We start from the raw sequence: 18514 nt of genomic DNA, 5'->3' as shown, positions 1-18514 counted from the left end.
AATAAAGAATGACCTTTTTCCTTTTTTGGTAACATTTTAATTTCAGCTTTTCACGTGACATGTTTAAAGCCACAAGATTGAAGGACAATTTAATACATTTGGCATAACTTAAATTTAGGACCACAAGATTCAATAGTTTTTTTTATTTTCTAAAACTCCATGTCAAGTCAAAGCAGTTCACTCTTTTTGAAACGGAGGGAGTAATATAAATCCTTTACAAATATAGCTAGCCACTAAAGGTACCACTTTCCTACCTGCCTAAAAAGTGAAAATACTTTCTCTTGCAATTTTCATAAAGATTCTATAGTAAGTATATAATTAATACAACTTTAAGAAGTATTCAAACTCATATAATATACAATAACTAAAAACAACAATAATGTTTATAATGTTCAACTATAGAAAAGGCATGTCACAACAAGTTTAAAAATTCATACTTCTCCGTCTCATTTTATATGTCATCCCTTTTTATAAATAGTTGGTCTATAATATTTGTCATTTCATAAAATCAATGCATAAAAATATCGTATTTTTCCTTTTTTACCCTTGTGAAGTTATTAGCCTTGAAAATATACATTTGATCAACTTAGAAAAACTAGGTAAATGATTCATGTTCATTGATTAAATTAATTAATTCATATTCATTGATTAAAAACTTGAGTTCCAAAAAAATTAAATAAGGGTAAAATGATAAAGTTACATCATTTCTTAATGCAAGTGCAATGTAAAAAAATGACATATAAAATGAAACGGAGGGAATACTAATTTATAGTGCACTTGGTATTGTAAATGACTCAGCCCACGTGCATTATTTGATGAAGTCACTTTTTCTTCTAATGATCGTTACCTTCTTTTTGGTGTTGGGCCAATAGAATAATGAGTTATTCGCTTTAGAATCTTATCGTTTTAAAAACAAAATGTCAATTGAGATAAAATTCTTTGATTAATCTTTTATTTAAACTTATCCGAATTTCATGTTTTCCAAGTGCAACATAATGTATATGTTATATTTTATATATTTTGCAGGTTGCACACCAAATTTTAAATATGTATATATAATTATAAAAAATTTGTACTACATAATTTGTTAATTTGGTTATTTCTTCAATTTTTTTTAGCAAAATCAAGATCAAACTAATTTTTTTAAAATATAAAATTAAATCAAATCAAATCCAAATAAAAATGATTTATTTAATCAATTATTTGGTCTTAAATCGTTTTAAATCATAATCATAAACATCTCTAAGATTATATTGCTATTAATATGCATATTGCAGTAAATACTCATATTAATCATTACTCTATTTGTTTCAATTTTCGTGACACTTTTCGCTTTTAAAAAGTTAAGCAATTTAATTTTGACCGTAAATTCAGGTATGAAATCTTTTAAATCTTTTGAAACAAAATTTATATATTCAGAAATTACGTAAAAAAAAAGTAGTATAAATGACTGTCAATTAAAATTATTATCGCTAAAAATAGTCTTATTTGAATTTCAAAATTTGAAATGTGTGATATTAATTGAGACGGACGATTATAGAAAGTATTTTATAAGAGACGTACGAAGTTTAAAATGGACAAGTAAAATTCAAGGGGAACACTAATATAAGAAAATGGACAAGTGAAGCATATTCTTTCTCTAATTACACCAAAATCCATTTCCCCCTTTCGAAATATAAAATTACGCGGTCTCTCACGTTTTTTCCTTTTTTTCCTCCTTTCATTTCTTCCCTGTTTCTCTCTCTTAGTGTTTCTCTCTCTTCTTCTCCTTCCATGGTGATTGATCTGAGAGAACACTGAATAACTTGCAGAATTTTTCTCTTTCTCTCTCTCAGATCTAGGGCATTGTGCTTGCCCTAGCACATTTGAGTTATCTCTCGCCTCGCAACAGACAGGGAGATAGGAGATTGGAGATATACATACATATATCTCGTAAAAATTTGAAAAAAAAAGTATATTGTGTAAAAAAATGGTGACAGTTGATTCATTTGATGCGTTTTTGTTTAATGCTAGCAGAGCATTGTGTAGTCCTCTTGCAGTTTTCATTCAGATCCAGGTATTGATTGTTTTTTTCTGCTGCTCGTTGTTTTTACGTTTTTGATTAGCTGTTTTGTTTGGAAAATTAGGAATAAATTGCTTATTGAATGTTTTTTTTCGGGTTTGACACAGTTCAGATCTAAGTATTAGGCTTTAATTTGGCTCATTTTTTTTTTTTGTTAATTGCTTAAATTTAGCTTACGATATATTTGTTTGATGAAGAATTTCATTGCGTATATATTGCTGAAGTTTGAATTTTCGATTTGCAAATTGTATGATGCTGCATTTTCACGTTAAATTCCCATACTCCACTTGTAGGATTACACTGTGTATGTGGTTGTTGTTGTCTGTATTCACGGTAAATTGCAGCTTGGAAGTTTCTTTTCTTATGCTTTTTTGTTAACTTATTATGTTTCTCTTTAGGATTCAGAACTGAGTTATTTGAAAGCTTCTTTTTTTACCCTCATTGGTTGGAATTTCTTATCCGGACGTGGAAAGTGTGAGGAGCATGGTCTTGTTACTTCCCTTTCATTACAAATTCTTCAGTAATCAATAGTTGGAGAAGCTTATTTGGCAAGAGCTTAGGCTTGTATATTCATATGGTTTGTCATTTAAGTAGATTTTTTTTTGAAGCAATTAATAAGCTCGCATTTCAATGACTCCACAGCTATAACAGAAGGCTTTGTATGCCCTTGCTACGCATGACTGCAAGAGGCTGCTCTTCAAAAATCATTTTGTACAGCTTAGCCTTAGTGATAGAACAGAGAAAGAATTCGACAAAAGTAGCTCATTTCTGGTTGTAGTAGCTACAATGTCCTTTCATATTGGATTTAATAGGATAAGACTGATAGATGAATAAACCAAGAAAGTGAATACCTACGATAACATACCGAACAAGGCAATCATTATAATATGAAATCTAACTAAGGAATAAGGGAAATTATTAAGGTGCAGATTGCCGAAATGATTTTAATTTTTCAAGTCATGCTGGCTTATATTATTAAGTGCATGAAAGCTACTGCCTTCTTCCCAATTTATGTGACCACTTTTCGCTTCTGGAGATTCAAACTATGTGAACTTTGATCATATTTTTTCATCATATTGACATGAGAAGAACGACAACTCATAGTACTTATCACATAGTTTTTGAATATCTAAATTTTTATTTTATAATATTAGATTGATCTAATCCAATTTAACTTCAAAGATTAGTCAAATTGACTCTCGAAAAAAGAAAAGTGACACATTCTATATCTCATTGTTTGGATGGGAATAAAAAGGTTTGATATGCTTAAAGACAAATGAAACCAGTTGTCTGTTAATGTTTTTTTAAAATATTTACTGTTAATGGTTCAAGTATCTTGGGTCTTTAGTCCAAGAAAATGAGGAGATTGACAATGTTGTTGCACATCGTATTGGTGCGGGGTGGGTGAAATGCAGGATCTCTTCCGTTGTCTTGTGTTATAAGAATGTGCCACCAAAACTTAAAGGTAAGTTTTATAGACTGATGGTTAGACCGACTATGTTGTATGGGGTGGAGTGTTGACCAGTTAAGAATTCTAATGTACAAAAGAAAGTTGCAGATATAAGAATGTTGAGGTGAATGTGTGGGCATATTATGGGAGATGAAGTTAGGAATAAAGATATTCAAGATAAGGTGGAAGTGAACTCCGTGGTGGAGAAGATGAGCGAGGTGAGACTAAGATAGTTTGAGTATGTGAAGATGCGTAGATGCCCTATTGAGGAGGTGTGAATAGTTGATAATGGTGGGTGTGAGGCGAGGTAGAGTTAGGGCGAAGAAGTTTTGGGGGAGGTGATTAGACATGAAATTCCGCATCTTCAGTTTACTGTGGACATGACCGTAGATATCAGGGTATGGGAGTCATGAGTTAGGGTAGAGCGTTAGTTGAGTTGAGCGCTATCTCGCTTTTCAGTGGGATAGGCTTGGTTGTAGTTTGAAGCACCTTATCTGTTACATCTGTTTTCACTTTCTTACGGTAGTAATATTATTATTCTCTTAGTTTCTTGTCTTCGATTTTCTGTTATCACGTGTGTTTCTTGTGCATTAGTTATTGGATTGTTGTACTATTTTTAATTTTTTACTGGATGCTTCGTACTACTTTCTTTCTGTTTGCCATGTCTTCTTCATTTCTGTATTTCCTTTCTCAAACTGCTTTGAAATGCTTTTCTTGAAGCTAAGGGTCTATCAGAAACATCCTCTTCATCTCCGTGAGACAGGGGTATGGTCTTCATATACCCTGCCCTCCCTAGACCCCACTTGTGGGATTTCACTGAGTATGTTGTTGTTGATTGTCCGCTAATCAATGTTTTGCGATGTGTTTAACATGAATAAATCTCTGTGCATCTGCTAAACTGCTCTGCGTTCTATCAGTGTGTGTTATTTAATTATTTGATCTGTTACTGACAAATTAAGAATACTATAATTCTCATCACACTTTTCTACTTTCCTGTCTTGTTTCTTTATCTATTCTTTTGTTGTTTTTATGGGACTTTGTGTCTGCAGGGATGTTTAATTGTCTTAATCCTGGCTCTTGGATGGGCTTTAGCTGCTTATGTTAGGTATGTGATCTTTTTAATCTATCTTAGAGTTTATGGTGGACAATTATCTTTGCTGATTATTTATAATCAACTTAGGTAATGAATGGATTCTAAGATTAGTGATTTTCATGCAGCTTTTGGTTTCTTTTTGCAGGGGCAGGGAGATTCGACGGATGAAGAGTAGTATGAAAAGTGGAAATAGCTTTGCATTCCTTACATTGGACATTAATGAACTTGAGCATTCAAATCAGGCCAATTTGCCCCGAGTCACAGTTGTAATGCCTTTAAAAGGGTTTGGCGAGCACAATCTACACAACTGGAGAAGTCAGGTAAACGATAAGAAACCTTTTGCCTTGGAGTGTTCTTTGTTTTTTCAATTAAGCTGTGTATTTGACGTTACGCTACGGTTTTTTTATGGCATCTTCTCAACTTGAAAATTATCTCAAGTTTGCTGCCTAATTTCGTCCTTGTTGCTTCTGAGAAGCCCGCATTACTACATAATGGACTCAGTCACATATTGTTGTGTCTTTTAGTCTTTTTTGTGAAGTTCTCTACTTTTTGTATATGGGCATGTTTGCCCTTTTATAATGAAAAAAATATACTTCATAAATAACAAAGGTAAATGCCGTCTTCTAGCTCTCCATTTGGTATCTAATTTATATTCATGTTATTTTGGACGTGCAATGAAAACCTTGAGTTCCATGCTTCATTTTTTCTCACTTAGTTCAGATAATTTATAGTCTGCTCGGTCTGCTTATGTTCCCTTTGTGAATGGTGCAGATCACGTCTCTTTATGGTGGTCCTCTGGAGTTCCTTTTTGTGGTTGAAAGTACCGCTGATCCTGCTTATCATGCTGTGAAGTGTTTATTAGCGGATTTTAAGGTGTGGTATTAGGGCTTCTTTTGTGTTTAAAGAGTTGGTTTCTGTTTATATCTTCTTATTGCACACTTCTCATGATGTTCGTTTTCTAATTTGAGCAAATGAATATCTCCAAAATTGAAGAGTTGGTATTAGTTGTTAGTTTAATCGTTTTCCTTTGATTTGCATAGCATATTCAGCATTAGTTTGATGTTTACTATCATTTTAATTTGAAAATCCTAATATTCTTTGAGAAAGATTTTGCATAGCAGTAATATTCATTACAATATTTCACGAGAACTGGTTATTGCCTTTGAAACTGAAATATAGGTTTTGTGTTGACGTCCTTGTTATATTTTCATCATTGGACCGATCTTTGTACCCTTTCTTTCCCTTCTCTTATTATTATCTTTCCTTGCCAAGAACCTCTCATTTTGTTCTTCTACTTTGTCTTTCTTGGAATTTATGTTCAACAGTTGCATGTTAATTGGAAATTGACAAAGCAGAGGCATGAGAACAATTTGAAGTTTGCAAATAAAGGAATTTGTGAAAACAGTTTAAGACTTGTGATAAAACTTAAAGGGCATAGAAAAGAGCAAAGAAGCAAAATATCCTAAAGAAATAAAAGGAAAGAAAGAAAGAAAAGGAGCATGGAAGAAGAATTAGAGGAGGTACTCTAACCAGGGGTCTCTTTGAATCAATATTTATTCAATGGCTGGAGCCATTGATATTTAGTTTTTTCCTAGGATGATAAGCAGCTACATTAGGAATGTCATTATTTTAAAGAACCTCCAAGGTATTCTCTCCTTTCCCCTCTCTCTCTTTCGTGGGAAAGTAACCGGATCTTCCTATCACCTATCAGTTCATCTCTCCAGAAGAAACAATCCCTTCCGTGTTCTGATCATTAAACTTGTGCCCAAATCAAAAGATGGTCATTATTATTTGAAGGATGGAAGTATTTACCTAATTATGTCTTTGATATGACATTTTCCTATGTCATGCAGTTATAATTTTTACCTGTCTGTGTGTCTATGTCAAGCTCATGTTGCATGTATGCTTTGCATTCTTAAACTCATTACTTGTTTCATATTCTGCATGCAGGATGCTGTTGAGGCTAAGGTTATTGTAGCTGGTTTGTCAACAACTTGCAGTCAGAAGATTCACAATCAATTGGTATGCATCATGATTTTATTGTTTACCGTTGGAAATCTTGAGAAGCTTTTTTTTTTGTCCATTTTTCTTTAAATTGATGAGGCAAACCAATCCTTACCTCTTTTGGAATGGAGGTTACAGTCATTTTTATTACCATTCTTTGCTTTTCTAAGATGGAACAATTTGTGTTAGCAGAGTTCAATGTTGTACTTTACATATTGATGCATGAGTTATAAGAGATGATACTCTAAACTTATCATTAAGAGAACTCCCATTCAAATTAAACAATTTAATAAACTCTTAAAATTTCATGGTAGGCCGAACAAACTGATGAAAGGGAAGGCAATAAAGCAAGTAAACGGCTTTTTGTTTCAACTGCCTCTAGACTTCTATAGGTAAAGAAAGAAGTCATCTAGCTGCACGAAAATCCTTCCTATTTCTCTCTGATTCTGTTCTCTTTCGCTCTCTTGCTCTTCTTTCCAATATTCAAATTATGGTTCTTCAGCTTTTTGTTGAGGGGCAATTTGAATCATTATTATTCCTTAGAAGAGTCAGATTGCAGCCAGTTCTTGTTCAAGCTTATATAACCCATTTGATGTGACTGATGGACATAGATTTAAGAGGAGGGACAAGTGTGGCACCAGGGCGGTGTTTGTGAATCAAAATTTAATGTTTGAGTGGTCGCTTAAGATAGATTGTTTTATGAACTAGTACTTCTTTGGTCTTCCTTACCTAAAACGACGGTGATTTTTGCAGGTTGGGGTGGATCAAATGCACAAAGATACAAAGTATGTCTTATTCCTTGATGACGATGTTAGGTTGCACCCTGGGTCAATTGGGGCCCTTACTACTGAAATGGAGAAGAATCCAGATGTAATTTCTACCCTGAAGCAACCTTTTTCTCAGGCACAGCATGCCAGCTCACTAATAAAATCTTCATTTCATCTGTTTGGTAGAGATGTAATATTTTGTCTTTATGCTTGCCAGATCTTTATTCAAACAGGATATCCTCTTGATTTACCATCTGGAACTTTGGGGAGTTACTGCATTTATGGATATCACATGGTATGGTGGCATTTATGCCCTTATCTCTATATTTATGGTCTGTCAAGTTTGTTTTTTTGCTTCTATTTTTGGTAGTTCATCTCTCTGTAATGTGGAGAGTGATTTTAGACTAAGATGGTCTATCAAATATTGGTTGTAGTCTTTGTTTACATTAAATGAAAGGTGTTAGATTAGTACTTTGGTCACTCAGCTATTTGTTTTTAGATCCTGGTCGACCCAACTTGCTTGGAATTGAGGCTTTGTTGTTGTTGTTGTGCTGTTGGTTGGAGTTTTTATTTTTCCATAATTTTTTTATCTTAAAGTAAAAGCTGTAGTAAAGACTTTATTGTTGACACACAAATCTTTCGATGATAGCTTGAAGTTATGTAGTTTGCGCTCTTTGTTATATTAATGTAAATTGAAGTCAGATACACTATATCTATAATTGGTTTTTATGAGGCTCTTTTTGTGTTTATATCTTGTATGGGCATGGACTCTAGCTTCTAAATGATCTTTCTTGGCCAAGTTGAATCTTCTCCTCTAACTCTGATGGTTTATGAGCTTCCTATAAGATGTGGGATTATGCGTCTATGTTGTCTTTGCATGTCTTTAGTGCAGATGATTTGCTTTATAAAGAATCCTTTTTAACTTAGTTTGTAGCTTTGCTGACTTTCTTTACCTTGTTGGTTCATTGCCATTTATTTACAGCCATGTTCTATGGGATTTGCTACTGGTGGAAAAACATTCTTTCTGTGGGGAGGATGCATGATGGTTAGTTTTTACCATCACATTTGTTCCCTGTTTCATGAGTACATCCACGTTCTCTATTTGACAAACATTTTACTTATGTAGCATCTGGTTACAAGTTATTTTGTACCTTTTTAATTCCAGATGCATGCAAACGATTTTAGAACCGACCGCCATTGTGTAGTGTCAGGGCTTCGAGATGGGGGCTACTCAGATGACATGACTCTAGCAGCTATAGCAGGTAAAGTTTACCTCCAGTTTCTCATTCCTAAATTAATATTATGGCACAAGAGTGGCAATGCAGCTGGTGCGTATCCCCCTCGCTGCTGTTGTGATAGCCAAAATTCATGGAAAACAGAATTTTGAGTTATTGTCTTATTCTGCAACTTATGACATTTTAAGAATTGTCCTGACTATGCTTCTCTTCACCTGCAAATATGTATAATGATCTAGTCTTCTCCTCTGAACTTTTGTCTTTTCTCTTTTACGTAGTGATATTCTTGTCACTGGATGATATTTCTCTGGACATATGTAACTTAAATAGTTATGTGCATTTTTTTGTTGCAGTGATTGTTTTGGTATAACTACTTCTGTTGATTTTATAACCCTCTTGGAGATGAATATTGGCCCTCTTATAACCACGGGCACTGCGGTGCTGTGGTACTTCTTGTTTTTAGCTTTAGGTGCTCTAGGGACTAGTTGTGAGATATGATTCTTTGCACAATCTTTCTTTTTGGTGGAAACTATTATTTCTTAATCCTTCTTTGGTTTTTGCTACTTTTTCTAGGTGCACACAAGAGGCTCATTACATCACCACCGGTTGCAGTCTTTCCACACCCTCTTGCAACTGATCTTACCTTCCCTAGGTTTCTAAAAAATAGATTAAAATCTTTTATGAAATATTGATATACATGTGATAACTGTTTGCTGTTGGCTCACCTTATACTTGTGTTTATGTGTAGATATTGGAATTATTTGAGGAAGCAAACATTTGTACTGGAATCATATACAACAAAGGTTAACTGGATCATGAATCGGGCTTTATTTACATCCCACTGCTATCTGTCTTGGGGTTTTGTATCTCCATATGTCATGGCAGGGATTCATGTGGCAGCAGCACTGAGACATTATCTTAAAGAAAACTCTCTTGAGGGGACAGTCATGACATGTAATGGTGAGCACATTTCTTTTGTGTAAGTAGAAGTAGAGTGCATCGTGGTAGCCATTTCGGTCACATATTTTTCCTTTTCCCAGAACTATTACATACTGGAAACCTCCTCATTATTTTAGTATAATGCTGATATGATTCTGAATCCTGATATTCGACTGGTTATATACCAGTATGCTATTCCTAGTAGTTGGAATTACTATATCTTTGTTTGGGTGGGAGGTGCTACATGAAATGTTAAGTAGCTCATAGTTATTCTTGAAAATATGTCTATCCTATTATTAATTTAATGTATTCCTCTTATCTGAAAAAATAATCTGTTTATGCTACAGTAAAACTAGTATTTTTTTATTTGGGAACGGGTCACGCGGTTTCCAGTTATTACTTCTTTGGTTGCATATTTCTTCCTCTTAGATGCACATATTTTTTGTACTTTGTCAGGGTTGTTACTTGTTGTATGCCTTGCCGTATGCACAGTGATTGAACTCCTTTCCATGTGGAACTTGACAAGAATTGAAGTTCACTTGTGCAATATGTTGTCTCCCGAGGCACCTCAACTGTCACTTGCTTCTTATAACTGGTGTCTTGTAAGTTCATTCAGACTTTGCCTATAAACCAAACAGTTTATTTCCATTTCTTCCCACTTACCTTTGAAGGTTTGATATTTTTCATTGACTACAAGATTTCTGCTGAACATAGTCTTGCCAACAAATATAAAATTAAAATGTAGGTACATTGCACTTGAATTAGATAACCACAAGTGGTTAAAATGTATTGCTCAAGAATTTTATTTGTTTGTTATATACTGGAAAACAAAGTATTCATATAGTCAAGCCTGACTAGTTCAGAATTGAGGAATAAACGTTGTACCAATGTGGTTTAAAATAATCAAGATTTCAGTATGAAAATCCTGTATGGTCCTGTTTGCTTTTAGTTTTTTATCACAATACAAGTCACTAATGTTTAATTGTTTGATGTCTTACTTGAGCAGGTATTCATTGCAATGCTGGTTGACAATTTTTTATACCCACTATCTGCAATGCGTTCTCATCTTTCTCAGTCCATCAACTGGTCTGGCATCCGATATCATTTGAAAGATGGGAAGATATGCAAGGTATCCCTTCCTAAGGCACCCTTCTGCTTTCAGAGCAACATTATAATCTTTCATAGAAATCTGCTTGTTCTAGGATTCGGAGTTCTCTTTATCCCTCAGACTAATTACTTCAAAGAAAAGCTAGATGTAGCAAAGAGAAATGTTTTCTACTGTGTTGAAACGGAACACTTTAGATACTCAAATTACTTCCAGACGGTTTCATATCCAGTCTTAGTCTTGCACTTACATGTATTAAAAATTCGAGTGTAAACCCCAAAATCATGTTACAAGTATAAGGTAGGATGTTGAGTCATATAACAACATTCCAAACTCCCATTGTCCTTGGTCTAGTATCTCATGATTATACCGAATTGTCTAGTGAAGAAAATTAAACACGTCGTGAATAACAACAACGGAAACCATCATCTCTCCCTTTTTTCTTTTGCAGATTGACAGACACAAGCATTTGGTTCCTAAAATTACAGATTTGGCTGGAAAAGATTTGCTTGGAAAACAAGGATCAATACCTAAGGTTGCTATTATTAGTACATTGTCCAGAACTTTAGCTCAATGGAGACAACCAAAGAAATATAACATTTAGATAATATCCAATCAGTGGTAAATTATGTGATTCTTTTGCTCCCTTGGTATTAGTGACCAAGGATTTGCTTGACCATTTTTTTTTTGGGCCTTTTTTATCCCTTCTGATCTTAAGGGGTACATCATTGATATAGGTTGTAAGTTGTAAGGGTTATTGTTTCTGGCTATTAAATTCATCACTTCATTCTTCTAACTAAGGTCTACCATGCTTTTGGGCTGGTTTTTGTAATTGTAATGTTTATTTGTAAAAAATTAATGTCCATTTCAAAGTTAGTTTAAGATTGTATTTTGGGTGGTGGCTGACCAATAGATAACAAGTGTAAGGTTATGTTGTTTCTCAGTATTAAATTTTATCACTTCATTTTTCTCATTCTAGTGCAAGTTGTGCTGAACTTTCTAGTTCTAATGTTATTTTTTTAAATAAATTTTGCATATCTATTCACTTCGGAACTAGTTTTATTACACAACGTTTGAAGTTAGACTTGACAAACTCTAACTTGATCTTGAAATTTTGGTTTTTGAAATGTTACTAACAAAGGGAGAGGAATGATGATATTTTTGTTTGAACTTTAGGTCATATGGTTGAAGTGTAGCTACTTTTGCGAACCTTAGTCATATGAAATTTCTAAGGTGAGGGAGATGTATACATTTTTTTTATAATACAAATATAAATAGTATGTTATAATAAAATACTCAATTTTTTTTACTATTTTGGTGCAGTAAAAATATCGATGAAAAGATAAACATATATTCAGCTTCCTTAAAATCACATCAATTATTTGTTGTCTCTAGCAAAGATAGATCCAACTAAAAAATAAAATTGTGGTTGGGGGAGAGAAAATGGGGAGTATTACGAATTGAGAAAATCAATCAATCGAACTACTAAAATTCCCTCTTCTTTCTTTCTTATATGATTTGAAGAAGAAAAAACAGTGAAACACAAAAAACTAGCTATCTAAGATATCATGCCGGCAAATAGGGCAAGAATTGCTATGCTCTAGCCATTTTGCAATACAATCTTCATGAAACACATGTGAACAAGGTGTGCACATCACCTCTCCCTCCTTTCCAGGCTCTTCAAAACAAATCACACAATCATCACCCAAAATACTTTTATCAAGAAAACGTTTAACGACGAATATTCATGTATCAATGGACACCTCCACTTTTTCGCGTCCCTTGTTAGACTCATCATCAAAAATGTCACGTACTTCGCCTATGATATAACATATGATATCTCTACGATAATTATCCTCAAACTCTTCTCCGAAGGCATTGTAGAACAAGTCGTATGACGCGTATATAGAAGGGTAATATTCAAGATGACGCGATTTAGCAAACATATGGCGATAATATTGGAGTTGTTGAGGGTCACCATTGTTAGTTTTAATAAGTTATGTTAGGAATAAAATATCTATCGTTATGTTTGTCCTAGTCTTTAGGAAGAAGTTTAAATGTGGGCTGTTGTCAAATTTTTAGGAGAAAATCTTGGAGCAGTGGTTCCTAATTTTTAGCTTCAGTTTTTCTGCAATGTATTTGTTTTATAAAAGGACTGCTGCAGGCAGCGTAATAAAGTAGTCAGGAATTTTTTATCACATACTGCCTCTGCTCTACTTCATCTATTTTCTGTTCTTTTTTTTCTATCAACCATGGGGTGGTTTATACCAACATAATTCAACTGCACGAAGGTGAAATCGAATAGATAAAAGTGTTAAAGAAGAAGAAATATTGCTATCTTTATTAATGTTTAATTTTTCTTGTGGTGTTTTTATTTGACTAAATACTACGCAAGCGTGTGAGGAGGGAAGACTGTAATAGAACATAGTTTCCATATTTATATATTTTTGGTTTTCCACTCGGTGTGAAAACAGATGGTAGTGATAGTTGTAGGTAGTAAATTATGGTAATGGTGCGGAGTTGATGATAAATGATAAACGAATATTGTGATTCCAAACTTCTGATTGAGAATGAAATAATAATAGTCTCAAACGGTCTTTATGTATTTATAAGAGTTGAGAAGCAAATTCTAAACCGATTCGACATGGGAACTTTGAATTTAATTAGGAAAGGTTTAGTTAATTCTGTTTCAATAAAGACCCAAAATAAGTTACTAAAATAAAATAAAAAGTAAAACAAATACCTTTTCCCTTTGAGATGGATTATATTTTTTCTTTTCAATATTTCTCTATATTATTTAAATGTGAATGATAATCCTCTTGAGCAATATTTTTTTTATTAAAGTTAGAATTTTAGTACAAAGAAAATGGGTATTCCTTAACTAATCAAAAACGTTGTTCAAATAATTACGAAAAGAAAAAGCATAATGTAAGTGAGCTTGGAATTCTCAATTTGTTCAAAGTGTTATATTCAATTCAACTATTGAACATATCCTATCAACTATTTGTATCTAGCAAACATAGAATTGGGGTGGGAAAAGAGAAAACGGGGAGGAGATTACAAAATGAGAAATCGAGAGTTCAGGTAACCAATCAATCGAGCAACTAAAATAGTTAGATATCTGGGAGATCATGACGACAAACAGGGCAAGAATTGCCATTCTCTAACCATTTTGCAATACAATCCTCATGAAACACATGTGAACAAGGTGTGCACATCACCTTTCCCTCCTTCCCAAGCTCTTCAAAACAAATCACACAATCATCGCTCAAATTATTTTTATCAACAAAACGTTTGACGAAGAACATTATACCAACAAACACCTCCACTTTTTCACGTCCATGGTTAGACTCATCAACAACAATGCCACATATTTTGTCTATCACAACATGGATGATATCACTACGATAATTATCTTCAAATTCCTCTCCCAAATCCTCCATATTTTCTTGCAAAGCATGGTAGAACAAGTCGTATGACATGTATATAGAATGATAATATTCAAGATGAAGTGAATCAGAACGAACATGTCGATAATATTGGTACTGTTCAGGTTCATTGGGAGGTTTATACCAATATAGTTCATGTGTATCAAGGTGAAATCGAATAGATAAAAGTGGTAAAGAAGAAGAAATTTTGCTATCTTTACTAATGTTTAATTCTTCTTGTGGTGTTTCTATTTGACTAAATACTACACAAACATCTGAAGAGGAACGACTGTGATTCAAAATAGTATCCATATAATATATTTTTTTGATTTTCAACTCGATATGAGAGCAAAGGGTTGTAGGTGTAGGTAGTAATGGTGCGGCGGTTGATGATATATGAAAATAGATGTTGTGATTTGAAACCTTTGATTAAGAGTAAAAAAAAAAAGAAGCTGAAAATAGGAAGTGGTCTCAAACAATCTTATGTGTTTATAAGAGTTGAGAAGCAAAAATTCTAAACCAATTCGACTTAGGAACTCGATTTAAATAAGGAAAGAGTTAGTTAATTCTATTCTAAGAAAGACCCAAAAATAAAATTATTAAAAATGGCATAAAATAAAAAGTAAAGAGAATTACCTTTTCCCTTTGGAAGATGGATTATTATATCATAAATAATTTGAAATAACAAATTTTTGGGAAGCAATAGGTTGTCGGAGACACAAGTGATGCTTTATTATGAGATAGGCAAGCTCCTCGAATTTTTACATCACATGAACAATTCGTTACAAATCAATTGATGGAAGTAATCATTTATATTTCTAGATCACCGATGCAGAAGTCATCAATCATCTCAAATACTCGCGTAGCATGTTGCGGCCTGCAACAAGAATGTGACCGCGATTTGAATGGTTAATACAACAGCAAACAATGAAACTTTGATGAAATAAGGCAATGAAGGAAACACAGAACCACAAATGGAATAGGAGCAAGTATGATCAGTGATTACACAGTTTAAGAGGCTACTTTAAGTCTCTTATCTTTGGGAAAAGAAAAAAAAATTCCCGAAGATTGTTGGAAAATCACCTAGTGTCAAGCCATAAGGGATTATCGGAGGGAAACTAGAGCAAAGAGACAAATGTGGATATGATTTTTTTCTTAGTGTAACTGAATTAGTGGAAGATTGAGCCGAGGTCTATCGGAAACAACCTCTCTACCCACAAAGGTAGGGGTAAGTGGTAAAGTCTGCATACATCTTAACCTCATCAGACCCCACTTCTAGGATTACACTGTCGTTGTTAACTGAATTAGTGGAAGAAGGATATATTTGACAAAGGCTTACCCATAGAAACCTTCAGTTGAATCATCACCAGCATGATCTAGGATGGCATCACCCCCTGGGTGTTCTTCAACATACGAGGTAACATCAAACACCTAAAGACAGAAAAAAGCGAAGAAGAGAGTATATATTACGAAAGGAATGTGACCAGAAAAGGTTAATATTCCACAAGTGTAAGTAATGGTTTATGTGGTCAAGTAGAGAATCAAAAAGACCTTATCTTTGATAATAATCCAGCAATCAGTTCTCTTGTTATGCCGTGCAACTTCAGCTTTGCTATATGATTTGACTGCCTTCAGTTTAAAAGAACACATCCCAAAAGAAAGAAAAGGAATCAGCACAATCACAGAACATACGGAAAATATAAAGACGAGAAAGCGATTGTACAACTGCTGGTGCACAAACAATATGCACAAGAAAAGAAAATTATCAAATCGGTCAGTTATGAAGCTTTGTGCAGTTATCTAGCAAAATAATTCGCTCGCAAGAAATGACTACGATAGATGCAAGACTTGTCAATTGCTTTAAACACCAACACAATTTATTGTTCTCAAAGGACTTCCCTTCCTTTAAGGTTTATCCTTCTTTCATAGACACATTCCACCGTCCCCTCACCCCACCCGGCCACCACTTGGGGAGGGGACAGAGTGCACACAAACCTTACCCCTACCTCAGAAATAGAGGCTTGATTCGGATAGACCCCCCCCACACACAAACAAGGTTTAAGAATAAGAATAGTTCAAGCAGGGTATCACCTATCATCTATAAAGAGATAAATCTAATACACAAGGAGTAATCAACAAAGTAAACTAATATATCCATGTGTTTTACAAAAAACCGGGAGAAATCTGAGATATCAAACCATTAACAGTAAGTTTCTGCTTCTTTGTCTTCTCCAAATGCTCATATCAGTTAATTAATTGTATGGGTTGTAGTCTCCTTATATGATCTTTGAGTAATCCTTATAACTTGAGCTAACTTCAAGTTAGGCCAAGGTCCATTTCCTTAACATGGTATTAGAGGTAGAAGTATCCCTATTCCCTAGTGTTCGGCTACCCAGTTGGGCCATCCATATCATCGTACTCTATGCTCTATGCTCTAGCCTCTAGATGTCCAACCCTCAGCCTACCGGCAGTATTAAAATCCCACGTAGTATATGAGTTGTAGTTTCCTTATATGGTTTTGGGAAATCTTGACAACTTGAGTAGGCTTTGTGGAGTTGAGTTGGAACCAAGATGGAATTTGTTTTACCCACAGTAAGAATGACTAAAACTATTATCTTGACAAGCATAGTTATTAAGTGAACAACTGAAATGAAAGGTCTAGAATTTAACAACAAAAGTAACTTATCAAGGACCTATTCAAACAACCAAAAAGATTATATGTGATATGACTGTAAGTTAAAGTACCTTGTTCTGAACATTTGAGGCAATCTTTCTTTTCGGCTGAACTGTGGTAGAACACAAACGAAAATAATCAAACATCAAATTCTTTCTGAGCATAAGAACATTACAAACTTGAAACCTATAAAGATATGACACTTAAACCTGACTCAACCCCAAAAGATAACTCATGAAAGGACGATTGCCCAAGTCACATATAAGTAAACCACCCGTCCATTTCCCTACCAAATGGGAAATCTAATCCACTCAAACATCCCATTTACACCTAGACCCAACTAGAGCGTGAACCTAGATCCCAATCGGGGATAGACTTGACCCTAACACTATATAAAGATATAACATTTAGGCCTAACTCAACTTCAAAAACCGACTCATGAGAAGATGATTGGCCCAAATCCACATAAACAAACCACATCCATTCCCAACTAATGTAGGACTCTAACCCACTCTAACATCCCTTTACACTCACAAGAAGCGCCCAAACAGGATGAACATGAACCTGACACTGATACTATGTAAAGATATGACATTTAAGTCTAACTCAACTCCAAAAACCAGCTCACGACAAAAATGCAAATCTATATTAGCAAACCACCAGTCTATTCCCCGCTCTAACAAAACCTATACAGAATCAGCTAAAAAGCTTACCAGATTTACTCCGCAGTCGAGATATCACAATGAACACAGCTAGCAAGATACCCAACAATACTGTCGCCAAAATAGCCTCCATATCTCAAATTTTAGCTCTGTAGTTGAACAAATGAGCAAAACAACTAGAAATTAGAGCACATATATAGTTATAGTTGAACAAATGAGCAAAACAATTAGAAATTACAACACATATAGTTACAAAATATCATCAATGGCGGCATAACCCTAAAACCCCAAATTGAGTTCGCTCAGATACGAAAACATACCGAAGATGCAAAAAAAAAAAACAAATTCGAGCAAAAGACAAGATTAAGCGATGTAAAATATATTAATGGTGAAAAGCACCATATTAACAAAAATACCCTTTACACCTTGTTTGGATGCCGCCACTCATGGTATTGTATTGTATAATTGTTAGAGTCCGTTTGAAATGTAAAAAAACAATTTTTGGTTTTAAAAAAAGAAAGAGAAGTAGAAACAGAAAATTATTTATTTCAAGACCAAAATATCTCTGTCATATATATACATATTTATCAATATATTTCTTATATTTATTTATTATTGTAATGAGTTTTTTTTTGTATGTATTGATTTAATTTTGTTAAATTGTTTTTAAGTTTATTTTCCTTGATATTTTTTATTATATAATCGTTATGTTAATGTTTTATCAATATTTAATTTATTTTTTTATTCATCTATGTATAATATTGATATAAAAGTTGAATATGTATATTTTAATTTAATAAAATAAAAAATTAATTATAAATTTTATAATAAGTATTTTAAATAATCTTTAATATTAGAAGTGCATTGATATTTATCCATTTTTCGTAATTTGACTCTTAAAACACTCTGTTTGGATCATTGTTACCCATTGTTTCATAATGCATTGTATTGTATTGTACTCTATTGTATGGTAGATACAATGTTTGGTTAGACTGTATTGTTTGTTGTTGTTTAATAACATTTTAATTATTTGGTTTGATTGTATCGTACTGAATTGTAATTTATAAATTTACTAAAATATCCTTAATTATTCTA

At 33.6% G+C, this 18514-nt stretch overlaps 2 protein-coding genes across 4 annotated transcripts; one reads left to right on the top strand and one right to left on the bottom strand.

Moving 5' to 3' along the window:
* The first annotated feature begins 1663 nt into the window (after nucleotides 1-1663).
* LOC102605099 (uncharacterized) lies at nucleotides 1664-11567 on the top strand. Of its 2 annotated transcripts, XM_006353432.2 has the most exons (14): nucleotides 1664-2056; nucleotides 4562-4617; nucleotides 4751-4925; nucleotides 5377-5478; nucleotides 6556-6627; nucleotides 7363-7479; nucleotides 7594-7671; nucleotides 8359-8421; nucleotides 8542-8638; nucleotides 9185-9263; nucleotides 9360-9571; nucleotides 10007-10152; nucleotides 10557-10679; nucleotides 11107-11567. In XM_006353432.2, the coding sequence occupies exons 1-14, from the start codon at nucleotides 1970-1972 to the stop codon at nucleotides 11257-11259; spliced, it is 1560 nt and encodes a 519-aa protein (XP_006353494.1). In that variant the 5' UTR covers nucleotides 1664-1969; the 3' UTR covers nucleotides 11260-11567. The 2 variants fall into 2 exon arrangements, with proteins under 2 accessions (XP_006353494.1, XP_015166852.1); XM_015311366.1 differs by lacking the exon at nucleotides 1664-2056 and having other exon boundaries at nucleotides 4731-4925.
* A 3223-nt stretch (nucleotides 11568-14790) lies between these two features.
* LOC102604534 (cytochrome B5-like protein) lies at nucleotides 14791-17819 on the bottom strand. Of its 2 annotated transcripts, none has more exons than XM_006353430.2 (6): nucleotides 17740-17819; nucleotides 17471-17568; nucleotides 16829-16869; nucleotides 15635-15712; nucleotides 15423-15514; nucleotides 14791-14960 (listed from the first exon to the last, which is right to left on the bottom strand). In XM_006353430.2, the coding sequence occupies exons 2-6, from the start codon at nucleotides 17550-17552 to the stop codon at nucleotides 14894-14896; spliced, it is 360 nt and encodes a 119-aa protein (XP_006353492.1). In that variant the 5' UTR covers nucleotides 17553-17568; nucleotides 17740-17819; the 3' UTR covers nucleotides 14791-14893. The 2 variants fall into 2 exon arrangements, with proteins under 2 accessions (XP_006353492.1, XP_006353493.1); XM_006353431.2 differs by lacking the exon at nucleotides 17740-17819 and adding an exon at nucleotides 17673-17711.
* Nucleotides 17820-18514: the final 695 nt, after the last annotated feature.

The sequence above is a fragment of the Solanum tuberosum genome, unplaced genomic scaffold (assembly GCF_000226075.1).
Source record: "Solanum tuberosum cultivar DM 1-3 516 R44 unplaced genomic scaffold, SolTub_3.0 scf00155, whole genome shotgun sequence".
Lineage (NCBI taxonomy): Eukaryota > Viridiplantae > Streptophyta > Magnoliopsida > Solanales > Solanaceae > Solanum > Solanum tuberosum.
Note: the sequence above shows the minus strand (reverse complement) of the source record. Positions and strands in the feature narration are given on the sequence as shown.

Bases quoted from the DNA above. Each gene is read 5' to 3' on its own strand.
- LOC102605099 (XM_006353432.2), top strand. From the start codon at position 1,970: ATGGTGACAGTTGATTCATTTGATGCGTTTTTGTTTAATGCTAGCAGA. The intron at 4,926-5,376 runs GTAAACGATAAG...TGAATGGTGCAG, and splicing joins TACACAACTGGAGAAGTCAG to ATCACGTCTCTTTATGGTGG. The intron at 9,264-9,359 runs GTTTCTAAAAAA...GTTTATGTGTAG, and splicing joins ACTGATCTTACCTTCCCTAG to ATATTGGAATTATTTGAGGA.
- LOC102604534 (XM_006353430.2), bottom strand. From the start codon at position 17,552: ATGGAGGCTATTTTGGCGACAGTATTGTTGGGTATCTTGCTAGCTGTG. The intron at 15,713-16,828 runs GTACTTTAACTT...TTTAAACTGAAG, and splicing joins CCTCAAATGTTCAGAACAAG to GCAGTCAAATCATATAGCAA. The intron at 14,961-15,422 runs GTAAGCCTTTGT...TTCTTGTTGCAG, and splicing joins TCAACTGAAGGTTTCTATGG to GCCGCAACATGCTACGCGAG.